Here is a 27,930-nt window from a genome sequence, read left to right on the forward strand (position 1 = left end):
TTTTAACCATGTCAAACTGTTTACAGAACCATCAGCTGTTCTGCATTAAATAAGACGCCACACAAATTATTTGTGCCACTCCAAATATTTCTGCCTGTGTCACTGCTGTTTCTACCTGGAGACAGCAGTCGCCTCATTGTTCTGACACACAACACAAAACTATCCACAACACTACACACTAACTACACAAGACAACACATTAACTACACACTCCAAACACGCTAAATGTCACAAATCTCTCACATCTCAAAACTCGCTCTCCCTCTCTCTCTCTCGCCGTCACTCCTAAATCTTCCTAAACAACCAAATGTCATGTTGCCATATCAACATGGTGCATTTTTGCACCAACATGAACTTGCTGATTTTGGTTTGATTTTTCTTTTTTGCTCATTAGCAGAGAGGTCTCGCTGCGCTGTCCTCAGACAGTAAACACACGTATATATTGTTTATCATGACTCTGGTTTTACGTGGCCTATCAGCACAATTTAAAAACTGGCACCTTGTTGCTTTGTCATCTTGAAGTGGTCATGTGATCGGCTTACCACGACTACTTTATTCTTCCTCAGTCAAACAGCAGCACTCATGCCATTGTTTTGCCCCCTGAGCTCCAGGTGTTGTGCCAAAAAGTGATCGTCGGGCAGAAAGTGATCGCTGTCCGCGGGAGCGCAGCTGCTTAAAGCTGCAGCGCCCAGATTACTTACAGCTACTTCTGTGCAGCTGATATAAGATGCTGTAAACTACAGACAGCTTCAACCGTCTGTTTGCTGTAAAATAGTAACGCGACCGCGCCGCAGTTTCTTGTTAGTAACAGTAACGGCGTTGTAACGATAGGAATAGTAATTAGATTACTCGTTACTAGACTTGTAGTCAAGACCGCCTAAACCGAGACCAAGACATCACCAAGACCGGAGGGTATCGAGACCAAGACAAAAAAGTCTTTAAACTGCAGCCAGATGCTGCTTTGTTTACGGGTGTCAGGCATATTTGTGTTTTTGCTTTCGCACAGCTGTCTACTGTCTCTCACTGAGAGGACAGACGCACGCTCCACTTGACTGTCGCGTCTCTCACTCTCTGTTTTTCACATAATGATATTATCCTATATCCTCGCATGTGATTGGCCAAAATATGGAGGGACTCGTTACTGAAAAAAGTAACGCCGTTACTTGTAACGCTGTTATTGCCATCACTGATATTGCCTACCACGAATTTACATTACACTGAAAAAATAATTGATTTCCTTTTTATGATTTTGATGATTATTTGTAAATTATGTGAAAATGTAAATACGTGTCAAACTGTAAGAAATTCTTGTGGGTAAATGTATATGAATGTTATCAGCACGATGTTCATGGAGGGGTACTGCAGAACACACCGTGACTGACTCACAATACAGCGCTGTGTGTGCGTCTCAAGGTTTTAAATACTTCATATAAAGATCGTTTCTCTCAGTGGTGTCACCAGACAAATCTGGCAAAATGGAGAAAACCCCAGCAGCCAACAATGGGAAGGACAAACTCCCTTTTATCAGGAAGAAACTGTGCAGCTAACTCAGCCAACTTAATATTGTTCAAAGTTTATCATCACGGTTTAATCTTAATGACCTTACACAGGAGCATCTACAATTGTCTGTTAGTGTATTTTGTTTGGAATTTTAGGTTTCTTTCTCTCAATCCTTTTTCTGTTTATAACTTTTTCACAAAAAGAAACGATTCTCATTCTTTAAACAGAAAGAAGAGCACAGAACAAAGTGAAGCCCACTGTGCAGCCTGTAACACCGGACACATCCACCTGCAGCTCCACCCCTCCGTCCTGACACCTCTCGCCTTTTCTGCTCGACCTGCTTTAGACTGCAGGCTGTCTCGCCGCTCGCGTCCATAACTCTGCACATCTTCGGCCTGTGGGAGGGGTCGTATCCATAGCAACTTTGTTGCTGTGAGGCGAGATTCTCGCACAGGCTGATGAAGTAGTTCCACTTCAGTCACACAGTTATAGTTGTAAAAATCAGGTCATTTATTTCCTCAGCCCACATTATGAAATCTCTGCTATAAGTTAGCTATTTACAAGATCATTCAAGCCCTCCACAAAATCCATCACGATCATCTTTAGAAATGATTATTTACACAGTACAAAACATCCAAACACCAAAGCCCCTCCCTGCTGCACACAAAACAAAAACATCTTCTTTTTTTAACCACAATAATTGTGCATTTTTTACATGTTAATAATCCTGCCTCCAACCCCACCCCGATTACTAATGAGTCACAGTACTGGTCAGCTACTAAACTCTATATTTCTCATCCAGGCTGTCGGTAAGACGGCGACCCACACATCCTTTAGAGTATCCCAGTGTATGTCAGAGAGTAAATGAAGCCTGTGAGGAGCAAAGCGCTAAAGTTCAGGAGTTCATGCTGGTTTGAAAGCTCAGCACAGAGGAAGGAAACGCCGCCACAGCTTAGGGACGCGAATGGAAGGAAATCCTTTTTTTTTTTTTGCCTTTTCAACATTTTGGTAAATGAAAATAAAATCACCAATGAGCCAAACTGAGCCTGTGCAATCAAAATCACACTTAGGCCAGACGAGGGGTTTGTTTGTGAAGATCCAATAAAACCAAATCAAAGCAAACAGCAGTAGCGAGTCACCACGTCCAAATATTCTTCAAAATGTGCTGCTTGTCGCTCTTTTCCTCCGTTAAACTGAGGACCTTCTTCATCCTGGTCTTTTTCCAGCGGCAGACTAAAAACCACACCCATGATGATGATGATGATGATGTGACTGAAGTCTAAACTCTTTGGTAAGTCAGCTCATCAGTTTGGCCGAGGACTAAACAGACCTAATAATCTTAAGACTTGATGGGATTCATTTCACAAATGCAATGAGAAAATTAGAAAAGACCTGAGAGCCTGAAAGGACAGAGACAGTGTAAACAACCACCAGGGACAGTTCGTGTTCATCCAGCAGCTCTGGATCAAACTCTTCTGGAGTGTCAGAGCAACCTTCACATTTGGGCCGATGTCAACAGTTAAACCATTTGGGCTTCATTTTGTTGGAGGTACACCAACACCTAGGTGTCAGGTATTCTTCCTCTAAACAGATCTCTCCCAGATGTCTTCACACAGCCACGATGTTATTCATCTCCCATTTCTGAGTGGTTTTACTGGTGTCACAGTCTGATACGAACACTTTGTGAAGCAGATCGGAGCGGTCCAGACATTTTCCTATAAGGAGAATACAGCAGCGGGATTACTGACGGACGCTCACAGGCCACCTACAAAACACACACCAGGGTGGGGACCTCCAGGCCTCAAGGTCCTGCAGGTTTTAGACATGTCTTGAAGTTCTCCAGAGGTCTAGTAATGAACTAATCATGTGATTCATGGTGAGATCTGACACACACAGGCCCTCAAGGCCTGGAGGTCCCCACCCCTGGTCTACACACTAGTGCTGTCCACATGCACTGAGGGACAACTGTGGGAAGGCTGCCCTTTAACAATGATTGGTGTGGACACGATTATTACTGCTGTGAGCGTGCAGGGTGTCACACTGCAGGGTAATGAAAAACAAACCAGAACCTTCTGTGCTGGTCTGGTCTACATTCTGCCCAACACTCACTGCAGGATGTAGACCAGACCAGAGCACGGGCAAACCATGAATGGTGTGTGTGTTCCTGTCTAGCTATCTTTGTGAGGACCCAAAGCTGCATTCACTATACTTGTGAGAACCAACAGTCACTTGTGAGGACACACTCACCGGTCCTCACAAGTTTGAAGGCCTTTTTGAGGCTGTGGTTTTAGTGTCAGGGTTACAATTAGGTTATGGTCAGGTTTAGGATGAGCGTTTGGGCCCCTCCTCCAATTGGAGGCGGGCGGTGCACGGGCCATCCCTCGGTAGGGTGTCTGGGTCCTGGATTGTCCACGGCGTCTGCCATGGTGCACCAGGGTCCAGTCAGAAGTCCATCCAACCATGATGAGTTTTTTAATTGTTGTTTTTGTTTCACCAAATGAAAAGAAATTTTTAACTTTTTAAAAAGTTTTTAAAGAAAGAAAATGAATTGGTTTTGAAAAGAACCTTTTAGTATTTTACAGAAAAAATAAATCAAATTATAACAAATGAATGTGTGTGCCTATGTGGCGGCGATTCCACCCGTGAAGGTCTTCAGGTCTAGTTACGCACAGTGGAAAGAGGAAACCAGGCTTGCTCTCAGCGACCTGCTCTGTCCGATGGAGAGGAGTGAGCAGAGAGTGCTTCTATTTACACCCTCCCACTTGTACACGTCTGTTTTTCAGTTCGAATTTCGTTTTAGAAAGTTCTTAGTTTTTTGGGTAGAATTTCTCCAAATGTATTTTTTGATCACTCCTCACTATCAACAACATGTTTTTAGAAAGATTGTCATTTTTTAACCATGTAAATCATTTTTAATCATGTCTACAGTATTTTTTTAACCGTGTACTTAGTATGTTTAACCACAACTGTATATTTAATTTATGTTTTATTATTCTTAAATGTAATTAATCAATTGAGTTTGTAACTGTAATACTGTACCAATTAGGATTAAAGCCAAATGGAAATTGTAATTAATTGTTATGCAATGATTGGGTTTAGGGCCAAATTATTGGTCCAATTAATTAGGTTTAAGACCAGAATGGTTATGGTTTATCATGTGGGTTGGGGCTTAGTTAAAGAATAGTGTTAGGGCCAGATTAGGGTTAGGGTAAGGGGCTAGGGAAACCATTATGTCAATGACGGTCCTCACTAAGATAGCTGAACGGGCTTTTGTGTGTGTGTGTGTGTGTGTGTGTGTGTCTGTCTCTGTCTGGCACCAAAAGCACTTCTGAGGCTGAAGTAAATGATGCGAACAGCAGCTGACTCCATGTGTGATAAAGCCAAAAGTGATGATGAGAAAAGATGAGTTAAAATGCCAGTGCAGTCCTTTACCTGTTGGCACATGAGTGAATCGATGCAGATCCTGCAGACACAGACGGGAAAGGAGAGAAAAAAAGGCAGTAAATTCAGCTTGTGTCAGAGATTTTCTGCCTCCTACATGTTGGTGTGATCTCAGTGCTTCCAGCCTCCACACGCTGCTGAGCAAACATCTAAAGACCAACACTACATCCATCTTATGATCTGTGTGTGTCTCACCTTGAAGTACTTCCACTCCATGTGCTGGTTGGTTTCACAGTGTGTGATGATGATAGCAGACTTGTCGCCTCCTATGGTCAGGCACTGATCATACTGCATCAGCTGGTTGGCTTCATTGATGCGGAACAGCTACACAGAGTTCAGGGTGAAAAACCAGAGTCAGGATCTGGACACCTAACGTAAAGCCTGCCTCCATCCTTTCTGTGACACGAGGCAGGAGAGCACACTCATGGAGCGATAAGGAGCCCAAGCTTTCATCTACAGAAGCAGCCAGCTGTCCCTTTAACCCACTGATCACAGTAACACTGGCTCATGTCGTCACACCAGAGGAAAACAAAGAGCCACGTCACGTGTGACAGTGTTTAATTACCTGGTTTCCACCCATCCTGTGGCACGGGCCCAGCTCTACATTCCCTCCGTTAGTGTGTCCCATGCTGTCGATGCAGTAACTGGTGTCGAAGCCCCGGATCTGCAATCACAGGGACAGTGAAGCATGCTGTGTGTGAAACATGTTTATGCATCTTTGTGAGGACCAAATACTGGCAGGCTTGTGGGGACCAACAGCCCTTATGGCAGTGGTGTCCAAACTCCAGGCCTCAGGCCGGTGTCCTGCAGGTTTTAGATGTGTCCTTAATCCAGCACAGCTGATTTAAAGGCTAAATGACGTTCTCAACGTGTCCTGAAGTTCTCCAGAGGCTGGTAATGGACTAATCCTGTGATTCAGGCGTGTTGACTGAGGGTGAGATCTAAAACCAGCAGGACACCGGCCCCCTCGGCCTGGAGTTGGCCAAGCCTGCCTTATGGGGACTAAACGCCCGTCCACACGAGTGGGAAGACAGTTTTGAAACTCAAAATGTGGTTTTAGGGCCACAGACAGGGTTATGCATTCATCTTTAATGGTTAGGGTGTGCGGCTAGGGAAAGCATTATGTCCTCACTATGATATCAAAACGAGAGTGTGTGTGTGAGCACGCCTACCTCCCCCCACTCTACATTTTTAGGAGGAAGTGGGTAGTGCTGTGGAATGTCGTATGCTATTTCCTCCATGAACCACTTGAAACTTTTGCATCGATGCTCCTCCCTGCAACAAGCAAACATGAGATCAGCTGTGTGCTTAGCAGCTAAAGATGAATTCAGACAGAAAAACGCTTCATCCTCAGGTCACATAGTCCTGCATGTTATTTACTGCACACCTGTAACACACCACTTTAAAACATTTACGCTACAGCATGATAGAGGGTGCATGCGTAGCCACATCTTTCTGAGCACAGTTGGAGGTCAGTGTTTAACGTTTCCACAGCGATGGAGTGAATTTGTGTCAAAAGCACAACAAACCTTTATATGATCGTACCCACATTAAACAGTTTTCCCTAAATGAAGACCAACTCGTCGACTGCAAATCATACAATCACACTGCACAGCTGAAGGAATACATCCTGGGGAAAGTCAGTCAGTGCTACACTATGTTCTGAGTGGGCGTTCACTCAGTAAAAAGGTAGAAGAGTGGTTTTTGTGCACCTGAATCGTTTAAGGTCACTGATGTCTCCGTAGGCCAGAGTCAGAGTTTCAGGGCGGCTGGCGTAGAAGTAGTCCTTATAGTCGTCCCACCAAACCTCCACCACACGAACATAGTTCTGCAAACACAAATACAACACATGTAGATGAAGTACCATCCCTTTCATGACAGAGTGATTGCATAGGTGTAGCGGTGACTGTGGGCAGAAGGGCAAAAGCATGCATCTGCTATTGGACCTGGCTCCATGCATGCAGGTGGAGGGCCAGATGGCAGCAACACCTCCTTTGTGTAGACAGAAACTTGGAAATGCAGGACTCTGTGGAAACTTGAAACAGAAGATGTGCACTATACAAGTTTCCATCCATTCACACGTTTGTCTGCTTTCACCTTGAGAGTAGGCGAGGATCCAACATGTGCTGGCGGAGGGTTGCCTTGCCATCCCTGAAGTCTGTAGATGTGGCCGACGCGAGAACAGGGCACAAAGAGCAGCTGGCCACCACACTGCCAGATCTGGACCAGCATACAGAGTCACAGTAACCATGATGTCTTTACAATGTGCAGGGATGAACATAAACTGGACAATTCAAAGTCTACCTTGTAAGATATTTCAAAATTCTCCCCTCCCCATATCTGCAGTCCAGGGTCGTACAGTCCCAGCTCAAAGAAAAAGTCTCTTTCTATAGCAAAGAGACCTCCTGCCATGGCTGGAGACCTGCAGGTATAAAGAAACAGTCCTCAGCCCGAAACAAGCTTCCATCTCTTTGTAATCATGTGACTCTACGCGGTCAGTCCCTCTGCTGACGTGATAATGAACAAGTGACACTGACAGAGACATGAGTGAAAGACAGCAGGAGGACGAATGAAAATGTGAAGACAGAAAGGAGTGATGGTGCCCCAGTCCGAGCCCAGTTCACACCAGAAGCTCACCCACAGACCCCACAAATATCCCAAAGTCCCACGGCCTTCAGCTCGGGACTCAACCCACCTTAGGCAACGCAGCCGCCAAGACCACTTAAAGGAAAGAAGGAGGCCTTTCAGACAGACTCAGGGTAAGAGACACCTGAGAGGAAGCTGTGCTACACTGAACAAAGAAGAGTCAACAACAAGCTCCTCCCCTCCAGTGGGTGGAAGATAGATGTGTGCAGCGATTCCCCAAAAGCAGACACCTAAACAATGACTCATACTCATGACGTTACCTCTACACAGGCACGGCTGACATGACCTTAAGATTAGCATTTTCTGTTAAGGTGAGGCTGCTCTACTCCTACTGTGAGCCCTGTGAGAAATGACCGGGACACGTCCACACGAGTTAGGAATGACTGTGTGTACCTATAAGGCTCAGTCTGAGTTTTTCTCAGCTTATGCTCCCTGGCTCCCAGAGGGATTCTCTTCCACAGCATGCTCCAATCCCAGGCGCCTCTAGCAAAACCGTTGCTGTCTCCTCCACCCTGGGGCTCAAAGGTGAACGTCTCGCCGTGGACGGAGTCGATCAGAGGCACCGTACACACCGTTCTGACACAGAGGGCCACGCATGCAGCATACGTGGAGAGGAGGGGTGTACATGAAGGGGATGACAGCAGTGCCAGGAAAAACACACAGACAGACACAGGGAAAGGTGCCACGCGGGGTGGGGGTGGAGACACAAACAGAACAGAGGTCAGTTTAACAAGCTGGTGCGTTGTGTGTACCGGTAAGGCTGGGTGGTGTGCGCTCTCTTGGCCTTCTCTCTCTGGCTAAGCGGCACTCTCTTCCAGAGCAGGCTCCAGTCCCACGCTCCTCTAGCCAGGCCGTCCTCGTCTCCGCCTTGCTGGGGCTCCATACTGTACTCATTACCATCTATATAGTCTATCAGCGGCACTGTGCATACTGTCCTACATACACATAAACACACACAAGCCTTTGGATGTGCCGCTTTTCAACAACAGCGCTGTAAAACCAGAGTAAAGGAGTGTGTGGCTCAGAGCGTAGAAGTGATGCAGCACAGCAGACGATCTAGAGGCGCGCAGACTGAGCAGCCACGGTGGGACGACGACGCGTCCTCGGAGCGCCGTCAGACCTTTCTGATACAGAAAACTGATTAAAAAGCATAAAATGTCAAAGGACTGGTGGAGGGGAGGCCCTAACTCACCGAGGCTCCATCAATACAGCTCCAGGCACTCAGCCACTGATCAGCCATAAGATTAAAACCATCTGTGCCACATTGTTGAGCCATTTTTAACATTCAACAGTTGGATCCATATTATTCTGGTGATGTGTTGGTTTTCAATCAGAGCCATCTCATATCCAGATTATATTATGTGTAGATGATATCGCAGAACTGAAAAAGCAACAGGACACCGACTCAGACGGCTTCGCAGTTAGCGAGGCCGGTTCGCTCATCTGTCCAAGACACACTACAGAGCTGCAGGTCATCACATTTCATATCTTTTTCTTAATTTAAAAATAAAATCTTAAATTTGACTTTATGATAGTTCAGTCCGTGACTTTTGAGCCTCTAAAATGCGTCTGTTTTGCGTCTTTGTGCGAATCTGCTGCTGCGATAACAAACTCACACAAACACAATTTGTGCAATTTCCCTTTGGGGGTCAATAAAGACAGCCGACTAAATTATTCAGCAGGTTGACTCAAAGCCCTCGAATTACAGCTGAAAGTCTGCACGTCGTGATTTGATTTCACATCGATCACACGGGAGCAACATTACAAATAATGTCGTAATAATAACGTCTGTATGTCTGAGTTCACGTCATTGAACAGGACGTGCAAACAGAAAAACTGAAACTGTCACAGCAGTGCTGAAAAACAACAAGCTGCAGGTTAACAGACAGCACAGCTTCACAACCACGACAGCTGTGATAACATGAGGCTACACTGTGTGTGTGTGTGTGTGTGTGTGTGCGCGCGCACTACCTGTCCTTTGAAATGGGAGCGATCAGTGGAGCGTACCAGTTGATCCCGACCTCACAGTGAGCATCCAGGTAGACCAGCACCTTTAAAAAGGAAACCCTTTGAAATGTGATGCTGCAAAGCTGAGCCTCTGTCTAAATGTTGCTCCACGCGTCCACTGACATCCTGAAATATGACAGCAGCTCCGACTCCTGGGTCACGAAATCTGCCGACTCGTGAGAATTCTTCCTTCTCTTGCTCAGAAACATAAGGACCAGTTCATTGTGGCTTGATGTCAGCAGCAAAAGCACACAACGCCTTCAGAGCAGGTTTGCATCTGCAAATCTGGCGTCACATGACACAAACGAGGGTTTAACTGCAGGCATGTTTAAGGACAGATGAAGCGCCGTGTCTGTTGGTAAAATTGTCACAAACACGGTGTCCACTCTTGCTGGCTGTGACCTCCAGTCACACTGTGACAAACCTCAAAGTGTTTTTTCTCCAGCATGTTTAAACTTCACGTTACAAAGACGAGGCCTGCCTCCTGTTCTCTGCAGTTTGAAAATGAGAAACTAAAAGTTCTCACTCTGCTGATAGATTAGTCGTGTGTGGTTTCATCCCTGTTAGAGCCAGAACGACTGGCCCTCTGCAGCTGTTTGTGGACGCTCCTCTGCACTGTGTTCGTGTCCTCTCTACATGCTTTTCTCCCGCCTGTCAGCTGATCTCCCATCAGTTGTCTGAGTTCTTTTATTCGGCTTGTCGGACTGTCGGTGATGCAGAGGATCACTGACAGGACTGCTGGTGCCATTCGGCACTTTTACAAATCAGTTATTGACACTTATTTAAAGATGGGAGCCCAGTTTACTTTCTTACTATATGAAATTGTTTCTGCAGTAATAAAGTGTACATACAAAACAAAACAGTTACATCACATGGAACCAAAATCTCTGCGGAAAACTGCAGCAGTGCCAGAACGTAAGAACTGAGCTGGAACGGTTTCCTGTCTGCAGCGGCCGCACGTTGGGATCTCTTCAGAGGCGATGTTGTACATTTAACACAGAGTACTCTTACACACTACACACAGTACGTCACTGTGTTTATTTTAAATTCTGATCAGTTCGCTAATTAAAAGTCTAAGAGACATCGTCAGCATTAGAGAGGAAAAGCAACAGTGGCGTCACATGGTACCTGTCCTTTGGTGGCCTTCTTGGCTCCAATGCTCCTGGCCTGTATTAATCCTTCCCTCTTCTCATTCCTGAAGAGTTTGACGAGGCCGTTCCACTGCTTGATGTACTCCTCCAGGCGCTCCTTCAGATGGACTGCAAGTGCATTGGTTAGCCAGCATTAGTACACGCGTTTGGACCAATGAGCATTTGAGAAAACAGTTTTGGTTTGCTGACAGACGAATGCTGGAGTAAAGACACGAGCTGGTGATTGTTAGATTTGTATTGTTGATTGTCATTTATGCTTAGAAATATCTACTCATATATGCTTAGAGTTGTATAATCAATGTCATGTTGGTAGATTCTTAGGAGTCTGCAAAGGCATCGTGTGCACTGCAGAGTCCTCTGGCATCCACACCCTGGCAGCTGGGGAGAGGTCTACCTCGTTTTATTGTTTCATGGCAGGATAAACGTAGCTGTGTCAGTTTTAGTCTGAGTGCCTTTAGTTTAGATGGACCGCTGGACTTCCAGACCAGCAGGTTTAGGGAAGTCTTTATGGGGTCACACTCTGACCACACACACACGCACCCACACACACACACACACACACACACAACTCTTTGTGTGTATGAACACGTCGTATGTTAATGAACCTATGTATATTCATGTGACCTCGATAAAAGAGCAGTGTTACGGGGGAGCGGACGAGAGCGACTGAGGTCAAGCGAAGGAACGGCGCTTGTCGTGGTTCTCTCCCTCATGCATGAGTAACACGAAGAACTTTGCCTACTTGTGTGTTGCTTTTGCTGTGTAGTTGAATTGTCTTGGACGTTCCAGCGAATGGGTTTAAGCTACACACCTATCAGTGATGTGTTCCCACATGCGTGCTGCACACAGCACCAGCTGATTGATATGTTCATGGCTGTTAGCAGCTGATCACACAGACGTTTCTATCATAGGTAGGTTTCCTTACATTCCACTAAGTTAGAGTTTAGCACTCCAGCCTAGTCAGACAGCATTAGCTAACTTAGCTAGCATGAGTCAGCTGTGCAGCTTGTCTGGTCCTCCTCTCACTTTCATGTCCCTCTCTGATGCTCCACAGCTGAGTGCAGCGTGCTGTAGCGAATACACTGACATGTGTCCGTGCTTTGTTTCTCTACAGTCAGGTTGTTAGCCTCTGTCTTCTCTGTGCTGCGTTCTGGCTCCACTGGGGGATTACAGCCGCCCACGTGGACGTCTGAGGAGCGTGCACAGACATGATGGTAACACCATGTGACACCTTGCCTCTGACCACAGACTGCAGCAGACAGCACCACGTGAACCAACAGGACGGCCTTTGCAGGTGATCATTAACAGCATGATGGAAAAAGGAGGCTGTTCACAGTGGAACCAACACGCATCTAAAATGATGTTTTTAAACAGACCCACCTTTGTTACTGAAGTCATCTATCAGGACAATCTCAGCCAGGTACCTGCGAGGAGTCCTCTTGATGACACTGTGGACAGTCCTCATCAGCGTTGACCAGCCTTCGTTATGGAAGACTATCACCACGCTGGATGTGAGCAGTCTGTCGTCGTAGTGCCAGTACTTACACCTGCACAGAGGACACGGTGTGCCATGAGAAACCTAGTTGCTGCACAGCGTAGTACAGCCTCGCTGCACCAACGCAACTCCTACACGGTAAAACTTGTTGAAACTGTGCATCGACACTGTGACACAGGCGCCGTCTAACAGTCCGACGCTTCAGCTCTGCATCCATCAGAGCGCGAGTGTGTGAGCGCCAGGTTAAAGTTCGAAGGCACAGAGAAAGCATGTGCACAATGTGTGTGAGAATGAGGCTAACGGTGCATTTCAGTCCACGGCAGCAGGACCCATAGCCTGAGTCTTGTGTTAATGTTCCTTTCACACTAGGGCTGCTCAATTAATCGAATTTTAATCTCGATTACGATCTGGGCTTTCAACGATCATTAAAAATTATTAGCCCCTCCCTCGTGCTTTACTCTCGCGCTGCTCCGTGTGGCAAATCGAGCGCACCTCTCTGCGTTTCGAACACGTGTCACAACAATTAAGAGCAGCGGTCTCAACACATTGTTATTGTTAAATAAATATCGTCAAATAATCGAGATCTCAATTTCAGTGAAAACAATCATGATTATCATTTTTGCCACAATCGAGCAGCCCTAGTTCACACCGACTCGTACATGCAGAAACAAACACAAGAACATCATTCACCGAATTAGTTTGCAGCCTGTACGAGGATCTGAGTGGAAGCATTTATGTTCTCACTTCAACTGAGCGATAAAGTCAGCAGCGTCAATTGAAAAGGCTGTGAGGCAGCACCTGTGTCACGCTACACTCTGCCAAAGGTGTCGTGTTAGAAATCGGCCACAGTGATTTGGTCATCACGCCCATTTCTGCACTCAGAACACAGGATACGGCGTACTTAATGATGTGTCGCTTTTCTGTTTACGAGAAACACATTGTGAACACGTGTCTGCACACGCGGCATGATTCAGTATCATTTCCTGATTGATCCCTGAGTGAGGTTACAGGAGGACGATCGGTGTTAGGCTTACTGCCCGTTTCCTGTGGCTATTGAAGTTTATCTCCTGTAACATTAATCAGGTTGATGTGACTGCAGGACAAAAGATGGCAGACATGCATTCAGTGGAAGCAGTACTTACTCTTCGTGGCGTATGTCATTGATTGTTCTGTCCAGTGAAATCATGTCACTGGCAACCATGTTGAAGCCAAACTCTTTGATGGAGGCCTGAACCGAGTCTTTGTACTCTGGACCCAGGACAAACGGCTTAGCGCCCTCTCCGGGTCCACCGGGGACCCCTGGAGGTTCAGGCTCCTTAGGCTCAAAATTTCCCAGGATACCTTTCTTCAGGACGGGGCTAGTGTAGGCGTGTGTGTGAGGTCCGAATGTCACATACTGCTGTTGAATCACCTGCTTCTGGTTGGATTGCTCCTTTGAATCCTTGGGAAGGTCGGCCCCTCCTGAACACAAACCAAGAGATGACACAGGACCACAGCATACAAGTGCTAAGAAAGTTAGACTTTAAGTCTTTGGCAGGAGAAAACACCAAAACCACTGTCAGGGCTGATGTTAATTAGCAGTGATTACAGACCAACAAACAATCACTAATGAGGATCATCTTCTGTCTGCTGCTCCACAGCAGACTATCTCCCTATCCCAGCATCCCCCTGCATCTCCTCCTTCACTACATCCATGAACTTCCTCTGAGGTCTTCCTCTTGCCCTCCTGCTCCGTCTTCATCACCCTGTGTCCAGAACATCCACCCTCCCTCCTCTGCACATGTACAAATCCTCCTAGCCTCTCTGATTGACTCATGTCTAATACAGGAGGTATACACCAGTATTGGTGATTTAAATACAGTAATACCGTGGGCTGTCACTTTGATAGTCACCCGCTTTGGCCACAGTCAGGAAAAAACAAGCCAGTCCTCACCGTGTTTCAGTCTGATGGAGTCGAGGTCGACCTCCACCCCCTCCACATGAGGCCAGGGCATCACAGGCTTAAACTGCTCTGCAAGGTCACCTTTGGGCAACAAGCTGTCATCCTGCATGATGAAACACAACAGACATGGATATTAAACACGTGTGTCCTACACTGAAATACAATGCAGCTCATTTTAAACATTCACAGAGTTAATGCAGCCAAGACACAGCGAGTCTGTCTGCGCGCCACGCTGGTCACAAACACGAGCGAATCAAAACCAAACACACCACAAACAAACAAACTCGAAAGGTTCTGCAGAGAAAAGCACATCAATATCATTACTGTCCTGTTCTAGATGTTAAATTCTGATAATCAAACGTGATTCAAACATATGGTTAGTGCACAAGATCCTAAATAAAGTTGCTCCACTGCAGTTACCAGGTCCACCACAAGGGGGGGCTGTGCTTCCAAGTGTGCGGAGACTTCAGCTCTTCTGTCATGATGTGAACTAATGGATTGTCAGCATTAATCATTAATCATTTTGTTTTGTGCTTTATGGGATTGTATTTATATGTTTAATATTCTGATATCTGGTAGTGTGTGTGTGTGTGTGTGTGTGTGTGTGTCTGTGTGTGTGTGTGTGTGTGTCTGTGTGTGTGTGTGTGTGTGTGTGTGTGTGTTAGTGTGTGTGTGTGTGTGTCTGTGTGTGTGTGTTAGTGTGTGTGTCTGTGTGTGTGTGTTAGTGTGTGTGTGTGTGTGTGTTAGTGTGTGTGTTAGTGTGTGTTAGTGTGTGTGTCTGTGTGTTAGTGTGTCTGTGTGTGTTAGTGTGTGTTAGTGTGTGTGTGTGTGTTAGTGTGTGTGTGTTAGTGTGTGTGTTAGTGTGTGTGTTAGTGTGTGTGTCTGTGTGTTAGTGTGTGTGTTAGTGTGTGTGTGTGTGTGTGTGTGTGTGTGTGTGTTAGTGTGTGTGTGTTAGTGTGTGTGTGTTAGTGTGTGTGTGTTAGTGTGTCTGTGTGTGTTAGTGTGTGTGTGTGTGTGTGTCTGTGTGTTAGTGTGTCTGTGTGTGTTAGTGTGTGTTAGTGTGTGTGTGTGTGTTAGTGTGTGTGTTAGTGTGTCTGTGTGTGTTAGTGTGTGTGTCTGTGTGTTAGTGTGTGTGTTAGTGTGTGTTAGTGTGTGTGTGTGTGTTAGTGTGTGTGTTAGTGTGTGTGTTAGTGTGTCTGTGTGTGTTAGTGTGTGTGTGTGTGTGTGTTAGTGTGTGTGTGTGTGTTAGTGTGTGTGTGTGTGTGTGTGTGTTAGTGTGTGTGTTAGTGTGTCTGTGTGTGTTAGTGTGTGTGTCTGTGTGTTAGTGTGTGTGTTAGTGTGTGTTAGTGTGTGTGTGTGTGTTAGTGTGTGTGTTAGTGTGTGTGTGTGTGTGTGTTAGTGTGTGTGTGTGTGTTAGTGTGTGTGTGTGTGTGTGTTAGTGTGTGTGTGTGTGTGTGTGTGTGTGTGTTAGTGTGTCTGTGTGTGTTAGTGTGTGTGTGTGTGTGTGTTAGTGTGTGTGTGTGTGTGTGTCTGTGTGTGTTAGTGTGTGTGTGTGTGTGTTAGTGTGTGTGTGTGTGTGTGTCTGTGTGTGTTAGTGTGTGTGTGTGTGTGTGTTAGTGTCTGTGTGTGTTAGTGTGTGTGTGTGTGTGTGTGTTAGTGTGTGTGTGTGTGTGTGTCTGTGTGTGTTAGTGTGTGTTAGTGTGTGTGTGTGGTGATTTAAACTGTAGCTTTTCCTTTTGTGTACAGTCCCTGAAACCAAATCCAAAGAAAAGAAACACAAACACAGACATCTATACAAACAATGAGGTGTGTGCGTTGACTGTGTGACAGCAGGGTCAGGCTCCAGCATCCCCGGGCCGACCTGGGTGACTGGATTACATACAGCTGCTCGCAGGCTCGGTGACCCACCTGCTTCAGCAGGGAACAAAGCTGCTCGTGTAGCACGTTAACCTAAGATGATGAGAGCCTGTTCCTACTTCTTCATGGACTCGCTCAGCCAGATCTGCAGCTCCGCACGTGTAAAACCGACTGAATGTGAGCAGCTCTCAAACCTCAGCACGCCAACAAAGAAATAAACAAGTTGGTCATAAATGTGTAAGAGCATGTGTTGGTCAGCTTGCTTCAGTCTTCCCTCATTCACAGAAGTCAGCGATGGATTTTTGCAGCGTCTGTCTAAATTGACAACGCAGAATAAACCCCGCCTCCCCCTTGTTTGATGATCTGGTCTGGTCCAGGTTCAGCCCTTCCGAGCTGATGTTAAACAGCCAAGCAGACGGCGAGGTGTGTTTCAGAAGAAGACACACCGGTGGAAACTAAACTCCTAGTGAAGGAAGCTGCTGGACTTCCTCAGCGTTAGCCAGTTTACCTTATTTCTATTAGAAAAATAATGTTTTTGTGTTTAGCCAACACTTAGTGGGTGCAGGCACACTCTTTGTGCATGTGTGTACTAAATCATGTATCTGCCTCACTGCTGCCAGGACACACAAATCAAACCTCAGACTGTCCCACACTCACTCCCGACACTGAAGGAGCCCCACTGATATCTGAAGGAGCACAGGAGCTCATTGTTCGTCTATGCACTGTTTATTTAGTAATAATAAGACCTTATGGTTATAGCCCACATAAACAGTTTTGCACGCTGCCTGTGACTGCTGCCTTCAGCAAGCTAAATCAGATGAAACCCTGCTAGAGTTGGCCATGAAGGTGAACCGCTCTGAGGGGTCACGGTTCATGGAGACAGAGGTTCTCTCACCCTCAGTACAAACCACCAGGTGGCGCATTACCCAGTGTTGAAGGTTGGTGGCAGGCCCAGACGGAGACGACACACCACAGCAGGTACATGACTACAGGTGGGTTTCATAAGCAGCCCGTGTTAAAAATTAAATATCACCAGTAGCTGCAAACAGCTGTGATCGCTCCGTTGATCCTTCACTAGCAAACTGTGACACAAGCTGGCAGAGAGGCAGCAGTCCTGCCTGAAGCTCACAGCACAGCCTCAGCGCAGCATACCGAAGACCATAGCAGGGAGTCTGTGATGGGTGCTGCCCGTTAGCTGTCTAACATCACACTGTTCAAGAGACTCGGTGTGATGTTGACACCAACAAGAAATGAGCAGAGTTGAATCCATGTTCAGAGAGAGGCACAGCACCCACACAGCCTCTCTGCACCAGGCTGGTGTCGGTCAGCCGTGGCAGGATTCATTTACTGCCCTAAAATTGCTAATACACTAATACTCCACTAGGCCAGCATTCAACAACACCCTACAGTAACTGTAAGTATGGATGAATTATCAGCAAAGTATCAAAAATAACTCCTTTTTAGTACTTTGAGCATTTGTGGGGAAAATTCCTGGAAATGGTCCAACCCCCCATCCATCCACCACCACAGCAACTGTCATCATGTGTATCAATATACACTCATGTGGCAAAAACAACTGGGATACGTCTTTTGTCCATATAGCCCAGCCCTGTAGAGGTGACACCATTTCTGTGGCAGCCGCCTTACACCAGATCCAATAACGGTGTGAAACCCTGCACCAGTCCCCTCTACCTACACCTGCCTCCAGCCAAAGAGGCAGACAATGTCCTGAAGACATGACAACAGATGGTGCAGCCTGTCTGTCTCCTGTGTTTGACAGCGCTGTAAGACTGGTCAGGGCTTCAGGACACCTGTTCTGGCACAAATAAAGAGGACGTACTGGACACTTGTCCTCTGACAACACCAGCGTGACTGTGCAGAGCCTACACCATTAAACAGCTGCAGACACGGGACACGACACGTAAAGGTGTCCCACTGTGGGCTGCGGCGTGCACACAGATCTGCCTCTGAGGTGTGACTGAGGCACCGGGAGCTGCTGAAGCCTCCATCAAAGCGCCAGAACACGTCCCCGGGACCGGGTCCACGCAATCTCCACACGGGTGCCCTTTCTTACATAACCCAAAAAGGATCTGCGTTTCCGGTTGGAATTGAACCAACAACCTCCCGCCGGCCATGACCGTGTGGCTCAGTGGCACACTGGTCTTATGTCTACATGCAATCATTTGAATACCTTGCAGAAAAACCGCAATACCGGAACAACTTTTACAACCCACTTCCGCCTTTGACTCCAACATGGTGACATATGCGGATATGAATGCTGGGAGCCACGGTGCTGTCAGCAGCAGCGACTGTACAGCTAGAGTCCAGACCACAGCGTCCGCTGACTGCCCAACACACACACAGTGCAACAGCGTGTCATAACTGCTCACACGCTAACACTGATGTGGCTCAGAGCCTGTTGTGTACTCACCCTTTTCTCAAACGGGCTGTCTCTGTTGGCTTTGGGGGTCAGGGTGGACCAGAGCACCAACAGGCCCAGAAACGTGCCGATGACCAGCAGGCTCCGCAGAATGAATCCCACTTTGAGCCTCATGTTAGCAGCAGCCGCTACGCTGCGTTAGCTTCAAGTTAGCACGGGAGCTAAGCAGCTAACAGATCGCTAGCTTGTGCTGAATGTTGAACAGGCTCCTGCTGACGCAGCGACCTCCGCCTCCACTACACCGACACGCCGTGCCTCTCCATGCTAGGAACAGTTTCTTCTTCTTCGGTTGTTTCTCGGTCGTGTCCGGCTCTCTGAGGCGCCGTGTAGATGTAGACGCAGTACCACCACCTGTGGGGCTGTGCTGCTGCACGGACGACAATGCTGGTAGGCTGTGGTCTCCACTGCTGACAGGCTCACGCACGGGCTTAAAAGCAGGTATTACTGGGTGTGGAGACAAACAAGAGGTCGGTCCTGTCTGGTTTGTTCGTCATTAGGAGGGATGTGGCTCATTGTCCACGTCATATACAATTGTAAAAAGTGCATCCAAGGGAACAGTAGGCATTGGTAGCATTCACACGGAGTTAATATGAAAGCATTCAGAATAAAGGTACGGGGTGATAATAAGTCCAAATCATTAGAAGCAATGATTCGGTCTCACCTGGTACCAAGAGGATGCAGAGCTGAATCACAGGTGTGTACAGGTAACTGTACAACACCTCAGATGTGTCTGGCCTGATTTAAGCCACATAAAGACGTGGACATGCCAACACACTGAAAGGCACTCAACCAATTAAACGCCTGCATGTTTTGTACAACCACACACCTCGCTGAGGTATTTCCACACCCGACCTTCAAATAAATAACTTTACCAAGGAAATAAGAAATTGAAGAGGATTAGATATGACACACTTTATTCATCCCAAACGTTGGGAAATGATCACATTACAGCAGTCACAACATGAAAACAGCCTCACTCAATAAAATAAATATGACATCACAAAACGAGCAGCTCAGAAAGATTAAAAAATACACACGAAGCTGAAGTGAAATGAATAAATACAAGTGAAATCGCAAAGTAAGTCATGAAGGGTTATCCAGTGTTGTTCTGATCAGTGTTGGACTGAACTCAGACGGTAACAGCAATGATGGAGGACGGGTACCATCACACTGGGGTCCAGGACATTTCCATGAAATATATTCATCCAGTCACCAGGATGAGCCTGATGTCGGTCACCCTGGAGCCTTCACGTCATCAGATCTTTGTCTTCTCCGTGACCCTTGGAAGCAGGTGAAGTTGAACAATGAAACTACAATGATGGCTGAAACAGGCGCTCAGCTCAATCACGGTGAAGACTGTCCATCGCCAAGCTAAGGCGAGACCTACAGACTGAGACCTGATAAGACCAGCAGGGCAAACAGCAGTCGTTTCAGCACCTAAAGTTCATGAGGAGTCATTAGGCTAAACAAAAGGAATAAAAACAATCAAATTCTGTTTAGGACACAAAGACAAATTGTCCCCATTGTAACTAAAGTTCTAGTGAAAGAAACAGGTCGTCAGTTATGGCGATGAAAGTAATCTGCTGTGCAACAGAGCGAGTACAGCATGCAGCAGGTCTGCGTGTTCTCGTGTGAAATGTCGGCGGACTCGGTGTAACCACAGAGCGGTGATATCAGCGTGCACGGTGGCGTCACTGCTCGTTGCTTCTGTAGTCCAGGTAGTGAGTGAGCAGGCCGGGCAGAGGAAGCACAGGGAGCAAGTTCAGTCTGGATCGCCCAATCAGATTTCTGATCTGAAGACGACACAACTGGCAGAGACTCCTTGGAGAAGCTAGAAGGAGACAGAGACAGAGCTGCTGTGACTCAGACCGACTTCGTTTCATCTGGTTCTACACAATAACAGAGTCACCACAGCAGCACATGACCAGTACCTTCAAAGGCCAGCAGCAGCTGGTGTGTTTTCCCACCAGGGGGCGCCAGCTCCACCGGCCGCTGATTGTTGCCGTCTCGGAAGTTAGTATTCGCCCCGTAGTCGAGCAGCAGTGACACCTGATCTGCGCTGTCCTGTCTGACAGCCGCATGCAGAGGGCTGTCGCAGCCTCTGCCCACACTTACATCTGCTCCTAGATCAGACACACCCACAGAGCCATGAAACGTGACCATGGACGGTCGACACAGAGACATTTACCTGCTCTTGTCTGACAGACCACTCCAGCTGCTCCAGACCACAAGCACATTTGTTCACACATCATCCTACAACACTTTTTCCTGCAGCCTGAAGCACTTTCCAGAGCTTTTACTCACACACAAGGCCAATCCGGATTAATCAAAGAAACCCTTCATACATGTATTTGGACTGTGGGTGTGGAGACTCTCCACACACAAAGACCAGCCGACCAGAACAATCAAACCCAGATCCTTCCTGCTGTGAGAGCGCAGTGCTCACCACCATGCGGACTGTCCTCTATTATTTTTTTAGGACGTGGCCTGTTAAACAAATTTCCCAGGTGTGGGACTAACAAAGGTTTATTTTTCCTTATCTTTCCATACCTTATCTTATCTTATCTAACACGCCCGGGAGGAAGCCACACTCTTGTGTGTTAACACTGACATGACCGTGACTCTGGTCTCTAACCCTGACCTAACACTCTCCTCTTTGCAGTGCATCTCCCCATAGTCTGTCCTCGGGGTTAATCATAATAATAATACGTTTTATTTGAGGGCGCCTTACAAAAAGAAAAAACATATCAATAAAAAATTGATTCAAATACATTTAAATAGAAAAACAACAAACAAGATTTGACAACAAGTAAGATCTGTATTAAAGTGAGTAAGCCAGTTTAAACAGGCTTTGAGCTGTGACTTAAATACGGGAATCTATATTTCCTATGAGTAGGGATGGGTATCAAACCCGGTTCTTGTTGAGAACCGGTTCCCACAGTTTCAGTTCCTTGGAGTTGTTTGCCATTTTTGCAAACGATTCCCTTATCGATTCCAGTCGCCCCGAATGACGTCACCACGTTGTGGAGCGTCATTTACCCGGCAGGAAACACGGCACGTAAGCGGCTCAAACGCTCAAGTTTGGTTATGCTTTACGAGAACGGATGACAACAGCTCTGCTCCCCACAGTGAGGAGACGAGCACAAGGAACAACAAGATGAGTGGCAGATCTGAGAGAGCGGGAAACAGTGGAGATATGAAGCAGATCACAGAGATGAGGAGGGCCAAGGTTATGGATGCACTTAAACGTGAGAACCAAGATTTTTACGTTTATCTTGGCTTCTGTGGGCAACCAGCTGTTGAAGAACTGGTAATATAGTCTCTTAAAGGAGTTATGACCCCAGCTGCTGGTTATGAGACGTTAGTGACTTCATATTTTCACTTTTTCCACCTTCAGATGTATTTCCACGGTTACGGGAGCTTTCATTTTAGCACGAGCGTCAGAGATGTCAGGTGATTGTTCAGAGGACTCCAAAGCTTGAAACATCAGTCACAGCCCTGCAGACATGAGCCGCATCAGGTGAAGCTACTCAGCTTTGTAGTGAATGAGACTCACACCTCTGTGCAGCAGGACCTTTGAGCAGGCTGTGTGTCGGTGCAGACAGCTCACATACAGAGGAGAGCCCAGGTGGGAAACTTCATAATCTGGATCTGCTCCATGAGACAGCAGGGCCTCCACACAGTGGCTGTTACCTGCACGTGTACACACATAGTTGCAGTTAACACGTGTTACCCATAGTCAAACAGTGCGCTGGCTATATTTACCTCTCTTGCAGGCTTCGTGCAAAGCTGAGGGAAAGTGTGTGTGATGCGCACGCGTGTGTGCGCCGCTCTGCAGGAGCAGTTCCACACAGCCGACGCTCCCCGACGTACAGCAGTTGTACAGAGGAGTGACACCATCAATGGTAGCAGCGTTCACCTGGACACACACAAACAGATGCTGGACACAAACACACGGTGCGTCCATGCAGATGTACAGATGGTGCTGATACTCACATTAGCTCCAGCATTTAGTAAAGCTCTGACACAGGCGACGTGTCCTGATAGACAGGCTTCGTGAAGAGGAGTCACATGATCGATGGTGACAATGTTGGCGTGATAGCCCTGAAAAACAGATGTAAATAACGGGACGTGTGTTGGCTTTATTCAAACTGATAAGCGATTACCGGAGCCTCACATCGATGTCCAGTTACCTGGGCCAGCAGAGTGCGCAGGGCAAGCAGCCGACCCTGAGAAGCTGCTTCATGGAGAGGAGAACGATCTGCCCAGGACCCTGAAAACACACAGAAAAAATGCAGACATGTAGTAGAAAGTGGAATACAAAGCACCAGCCTGAGCTCATTAATGACTGATGTGCTTTCAAACTCTGTCTCAGGCTTAGTTTGAAGATCAGGAATTTCACGATGAAACAGTAACATGTTTGTCCATGTGAGGACTTCTATGATGACACCCTGCCGTTGTGTTGCTGAACACTAAGCAGTAGAGCATCTCCCTTCTCTGCGACCCATGGACACACATCACACGTGCGGCCTGACACGCTCTCTAAACCACAACAGGAACGCTTTGAATCCCACACACTGGAGGCATGTGGCTCCATGCTCCACTGTATCTTACTGTGGAGCTGAAGGGCTCCGCAGTAAGATATAGCGTAAGGATCTTCTTGTGGCAGGGCTGCCACAAACTATTATTCTGATAGTCGACTAGTCACAGATTATTTTTGCCATTAGTCGACTAATCAGATCATCATCCATTGGACGTAAAACTGCGCACTTATTTAACTATCATTAGCTTACAGCTTGAGGTGTTTAAGGTATGTGCTAACTAAAAATAAAGACAAGATGATAGTTTATTAAACTTTTAACAAACTCAGCCGTCTGCTCCTTGCTATCTAAAATATAACAGGACACTGGAGTAAACTCTCGACCATCTCAGACTTCTGTCAGCTGTCTGTTTGACGTTTATTCAGCTGTGTCAAAACTAACTTTAATCTCAGCCAAACCGATTTACTCAGGGACAAATAAAACACAAAAAAAAGCCAAACAATAACAGTTTTAAGTTATCTAAGTGACTTATATATCATGTTTAACCCAAATAGCGAAAGTCCACGGTGGGTTTGAAAACGATTTGCCGGGAGTCTGCAATTCTCGTCGGCTCGAGTGACCATTGAACCCCCCGGCTCGCTATCGAGCTGGTGGGTAACAGACGTCTCCGAAAACGTCAGAGCGCTTTTGCAAATATGTGGTGTCTTGATAAACCGAGCAGATATTTGAAGTTTACAGCTACATTCTTGCCTGAAAATATGTTAGAAGTTTGTTTTGCGACCCAGAATGATTAAGAAGAGTAATATTAAAACTCAGTAGCTGCCGCCATTGTTGGAAACTGGAATTGGCTGAGCCGTGCTAAATCTGGGGAAAAGTAGGACGCATTTGTCGGCTGCATTTGGGAAGCCTTTGTCACATCGCTGTAACGTAATCGGCCTTCAAATGCGGCCTCCAAAAGATGCGGCCTGAATTTGGACATATCGACGATACCGGAGTTGCTTCTTCTTCTTCGGGGTTTAACGGCAGCTGGCATCCTTGTGCATGCAGTGCTGCCATCTTCTGTTTCAGTCCACCGGGCCCTGTTTCAGAGGGCCCGGTGGCGCCAGTGTCCGGTAGCCTCGCCTCTGTCAGTGCGCCCCAGGGTGGCTGTGGCTACAATGTAGCTTGCCATCACCAGTGTGTGAATGTGTGTGTGGATGGGTGGATGACTGGATATGTAAAGCGCTTTGGGGTCCTTAGGGACTAGTAAAGCGCTATATAAATACAGGCCATTTACCATTTATTCCACTCTTAAATCCTGCTACTTATTCCTGCGTCTTTCAGGACAAATTTAGTAGTCAACACTTCGTTTAAAGCCTTGTAAGATACAAGGCTTTAAACGAAGTGTTGACTATTAAATTTGTCGTTGGCGATTTTGATAGTCGACTAATCGTGGCTTATTTCGCTCTTATAGAACATTTCACTCGCTGGGCGCACGTCCTCATTTTATGTTTGACAGCATTTTAGTAGGTAAAGGTGAAGCTTGGACATGAGTTGAGCTGTGGTTTGGGGAAGGCGTCGAAGGGGATCGGCGACAGCTCCCGGGCCTGACAGATCCCCATGTACTTAATAGAAGAGAAGAAGCTAAAGCAGGGAGGGCGGGTGGGGCACGTAAACGAGAATGAACAGCTTGCAGAACTGGGGGAACCTATATAGATGAGAACCGGAAGGAGCGTGTTTGGAGGCGTGGCCCTGCTCCTGAAATTGCTGCTTAATCTGCAATTAAGGTAGAAAACAGGACGAATCACAAAGAATTGCACTTAATGAGAAACGTGATTTTTACTTGTTTTGTAGCAGGGCGTCAGCACCTGCATTTGGAGCTCGTCAGCACGTCCTCAGCTGTCACTGCAGCACACACCACAGACCCACACACAGTCTCACGTCCAACATACCCATATCTCCGTCTCCCCACGGCACATCCAGCCACTGGTAGATATAGGACATTTTGACTTAAGCAGAATCCCTCCACTCCTCCTGTTTGTCCTTCCTGTATGCGGGACACATCAGACTAAGAATCACCTCGCCATCGAAACACCAACAAAACACTGAGAATGATCAGATGAGACTATAATGAGCTGGATCACTGACAGGCTCCTCCTGTGGCAGAGCACTGAGCAGTGTCTCCAGATCATAACAACGAACCTCTCTGATCAAAAAGCTGAGCCCACTCTGTCAGTGAGTCACTAATTCAATGAATCTGCCTTCAGCCGCAAAGAAATGTGTAATGTTTCTGTTAAGAGTGCACAGTTAATGCTCAGTCATCCAGGTAAGGAAATCCCAAAAGGTTGGTTCTGTTCATCTGGATGTTTCAGTGGGAGAAACGTTTGGTCATCATCCAGGTGACAGTACACAGTTAAGTAGGAACGCAGCCTTGCTCCAGTGAGCTGCTGCTGGCGTCCTGTGGATGGTACGACACAGCTGCCGCGGGGTTTAACTGGGCTACATTTAAATAAGCTTTCTGCAGGTTTTACAGATGTGTCATTAAATCATTCTGTATCAAAAACATGTTCACAGGGCTGACTTTAGGTTAATGTTATCATAGTTTTCTATTTTCTAATTTGTTTTATTTCATCTGGACTTTTTGCTTTTGATTCGGTTTAGTTTGAGTCATTTTCCAGAATGAGCTTCCGTGTTCAGTTTAGTCGTTATTGTTTGAAAATGTTTAGTTTCATGTTATGAACTAAAAAGTCTTTTAGTTGTAGTTAACTGTAATAACCCTAACCCTGCATGGCCCACATTAACACTAACTAACCAAAACCAATTTAGAAGCATTCATTAACCAAAGGTTGAAACCTGAACCTTCAAACTGCACGTGTGTGACGTGTTCACAGCATTAACCACCTCCAGCCTCAGAAACTCCTGAAAACAGACGCGTGCTGCTGCACTGGGAGTCTTCCTCACTCTTACAATGAAGCGCTGCAGGAATCTTTCAGAACATAACAGGATACAATCACAAGTCCCTAAAATGTTTTACTTGAAACAGCCCACTTTCCCTCACCCTCCACCTTATGTAGGAACATTTCATTCACACATCTTTTGAAAATAACTTTTAGTAACATCTGCCAGCGTAGCTCTGTGCTAGCTGGGTCAGCTGGTTGGTAACGTTTGTCAGTGGTGCCAGACTTGGGTATCCTGACTATTTGAAACTGGCTTTCTAAAACAGGACACTGGAGGGTGTAGTAAGCAAGTCTGATATGGCCAGGCTATCTTTAGTTAGCGGGTTTGAAAAAAAAAGCGCAGTCAAGTCCGAGACAGAGACAGAGATCACGACAGACGTCTGTCAAAAATAGAAGAAAAATGAATGCAAAGCTCGTTTGCAAGCACAAAGAAACTTCCTATGAAGGTCGTAAACAGCTGGAGCCGCTCTCAGCTAGCTGGCTGCGAGGCAGGGTGCCTGCACAGTGCTGACACAGAGGGCAGTCCCACTCACATTCACGCCTGTGGCCAGTGTAGTGTGTCTGTGGACTGTGGGAGGACAAGAATATCCATTCTGTTCATCGCGTCATAGACCTTAGTGCTGCCTCCATTAGATCAGTATTTACTGACTGAACATGTAACAAACAGCTCACAAATACACTGAGCAGCTTTCTGTGTTTGGCTAATTATGACCCAGCATTAAAGCACATGTATGCATTTCTGTATCAATAACTGAATGCATGATGAATTCCGCTAACACAGAATTTTTACTTAACTTTGTTTACCGACATTATTCAAACATAGCATGTGCAGTATATGTACTGTACAGCTGAAAATGGAGGTGTATGCTGAGGTCTGTGAACCTCCATTGTTTCTAACAGCCAGCAGGGATGACATGTCCACTGATGATTAAAAAAAATCAGATTTCAAAGAAACCTAAGGGTTAAATGAGCTGCCTTCATGACATTCTTTTCTCCCTAAACCTCCAACGCCCGAGGATAAATGGCCCTCCCTGAGCCTGGTTCTGTTGGAGGTCTCTTCCTGTTAAAGGGGAGTTCTTCCTCCATTCTCTTACCAGGTGCGTGGAGAACACAGGCGATGGGCACATTGTTGGGTTTTCTGTATAATGTGGTAAGATCTGTACTTCACGACACAAAGTGCCTGTTGTAAACACAGAAGCGAGTGCTCTGTGCTTGTGTAATAAAGAGATTATTGTGTTCTTCTCATTTAAATGTAGGCCTTACTGCAGTTTCACGTGATAAAGTTCAAACACAGTTATTTTGGACAGGTATACTGATGCTGTGCCATTAATCGGGAGTTTTGCGTGGGTATTTTCACAAGTAGTGCTGCTGATTTAGCTTAAGGATCTTCAATCCAGCTGCTTCACAGAGCAGCAGCTCTTCAGTGCAAACCCCGTTTAAATGTACCACCTTAGTATAAAAGCACCCGGCCGGCAGTGTTTCCATACGTCTGCTCAGCTCCAGTCAAACTGCTGGAGGCCCCGCTTGGCCCTGGAGCAGGGCTGTTCCAAACACGCTCAAATTCCACCTGACAGCCACACACTTGTAGAAAGTGTGTTATTTACACTGACACTCTGATAGGGACTATTTACAGAAATCCCCCCGCCACCAATGTGCTTCCACCCAAAACACATCAATGCGCCCACCTTGGCTGGTAAGAATTCCCCAGCAGGCCCGCTTCCTCTCCGAGACGTGCCTCGGCAGCAGGCCCGGCTCAGCACCTCTTTTCCGGGACACTTCGGTAGCTCCACACGGCCCCGGCAGCATGTTCCGACTACTCCGAACTCCGCTGCAATACTGCAGGCAGCAGCAGCTCGGAAAGGAGGAGGGCGAGCTGGGAGTCTTATGATTGGCTGAAGAGGTTTGTTTGCGTTCGGGGCACATGGCCATCTCACATGTGCGCCCACGTGTGGAGCATAGATACAGAGCGCTCCC

General features: G+C 46.7%; 2 protein-coding genes across 4 annotated transcripts; both read right to left on the bottom strand.

Moving 5' to 3' along the window:
- Nucleotides 1-1,986: 1,986 nt before the first annotated feature.
- On the bottom strand, nt 1,987-18,975 carry galnt7 (UDP-N-acetyl-alpha-D-galactosamine: polypeptide N-acetylgalactosaminyltransferase 7). 2 transcript variants are annotated; one of them, XM_086294519.1, is made up of 15 exons: nt 18,471-18,975; nt 14,174-14,285; nt 13,383-13,701; nt 12,126-12,292; nt 10,723-10,853; nt 9,559-9,638; nt 7,981-8,163; nt 7,246-7,363; nt 7,039-7,161; nt 6,654-6,769; nt 6,114-6,216; nt 5,507-5,605; nt 5,137-5,265; nt 4,933-4,963; nt 1,987-3,215 (listed from the first exon to the last, which is right to left on the bottom strand). In XM_086294519.1, exons 1-15 carry the CDS (start codon nt 18,591-18,593, stop codon nt 3,109-3,111), a joined length of 1,941 nt encoding a protein of 646 aa, XP_086150645.1. In that variant the 5' UTR covers nt 18,594-18,975; the 3' UTR covers nt 1,987-3,108. The 2 variants fall into 2 exon arrangements, with proteins under 2 accessions (XP_086150645.1, XP_086150644.1); XM_086294518.1 differs by lacking the exon at nt 7,981-8,163 and adding an exon at nt 8,340-8,522.
- A 401-nt stretch (nt 18,976-19,376) lies between these two features.
- LOC147326933 (ankyrin repeat and SOCS box protein 5-like) lies at nt 19,377-27,907 on the bottom strand. 2 transcript variants are annotated; one of them, XM_086294521.1, is made up of 8 exons: nt 27,642-27,780; nt 24,952-25,046; nt 22,673-22,752; nt 22,476-22,583; nt 22,245-22,398; nt 22,038-22,172; nt 20,411-20,602; nt 19,377-20,310 (listed from the first exon to the last, which is right to left on the bottom strand). In XM_086294521.1, exons 2-8 carry the CDS (start codon nt 25,001-25,003, stop codon nt 20,171-20,173), a joined length of 861 nt encoding a protein of 286 aa, XP_086150647.1. In that variant the 5' UTR covers nt 25,004-25,046; nt 27,642-27,780; the 3' UTR covers nt 19,377-20,170. The 2 variants fall into 2 exon arrangements, with proteins under 2 accessions (XP_086150647.1, XP_086150646.1); XM_086294520.1 differs by lacking the exon at nt 24,952-25,046 and having other exon boundaries at nt 27,642-27,907.
- Between the last annotated feature and the right edge of the window lie 23 nt (nt 27,908-27,930).

This window comes from Aulonocara sp. 'chitande type north' Nkhata Bay, linkage group LG6 (genome assembly GCF_057382095.1).
Source record: "Aulonocara sp. 'chitande type north' Nkhata Bay isolate Kocher_YH1m ecotype deep benthic linkage group LG6, A_spYH_male_GT1.1, whole genome shotgun sequence".
NCBI lineage: Eukaryota > Metazoa > Chordata > Actinopteri > Cichliformes > Cichlidae > Aulonocara > Aulonocara sp. 'chitande type north' Nkhata Bay.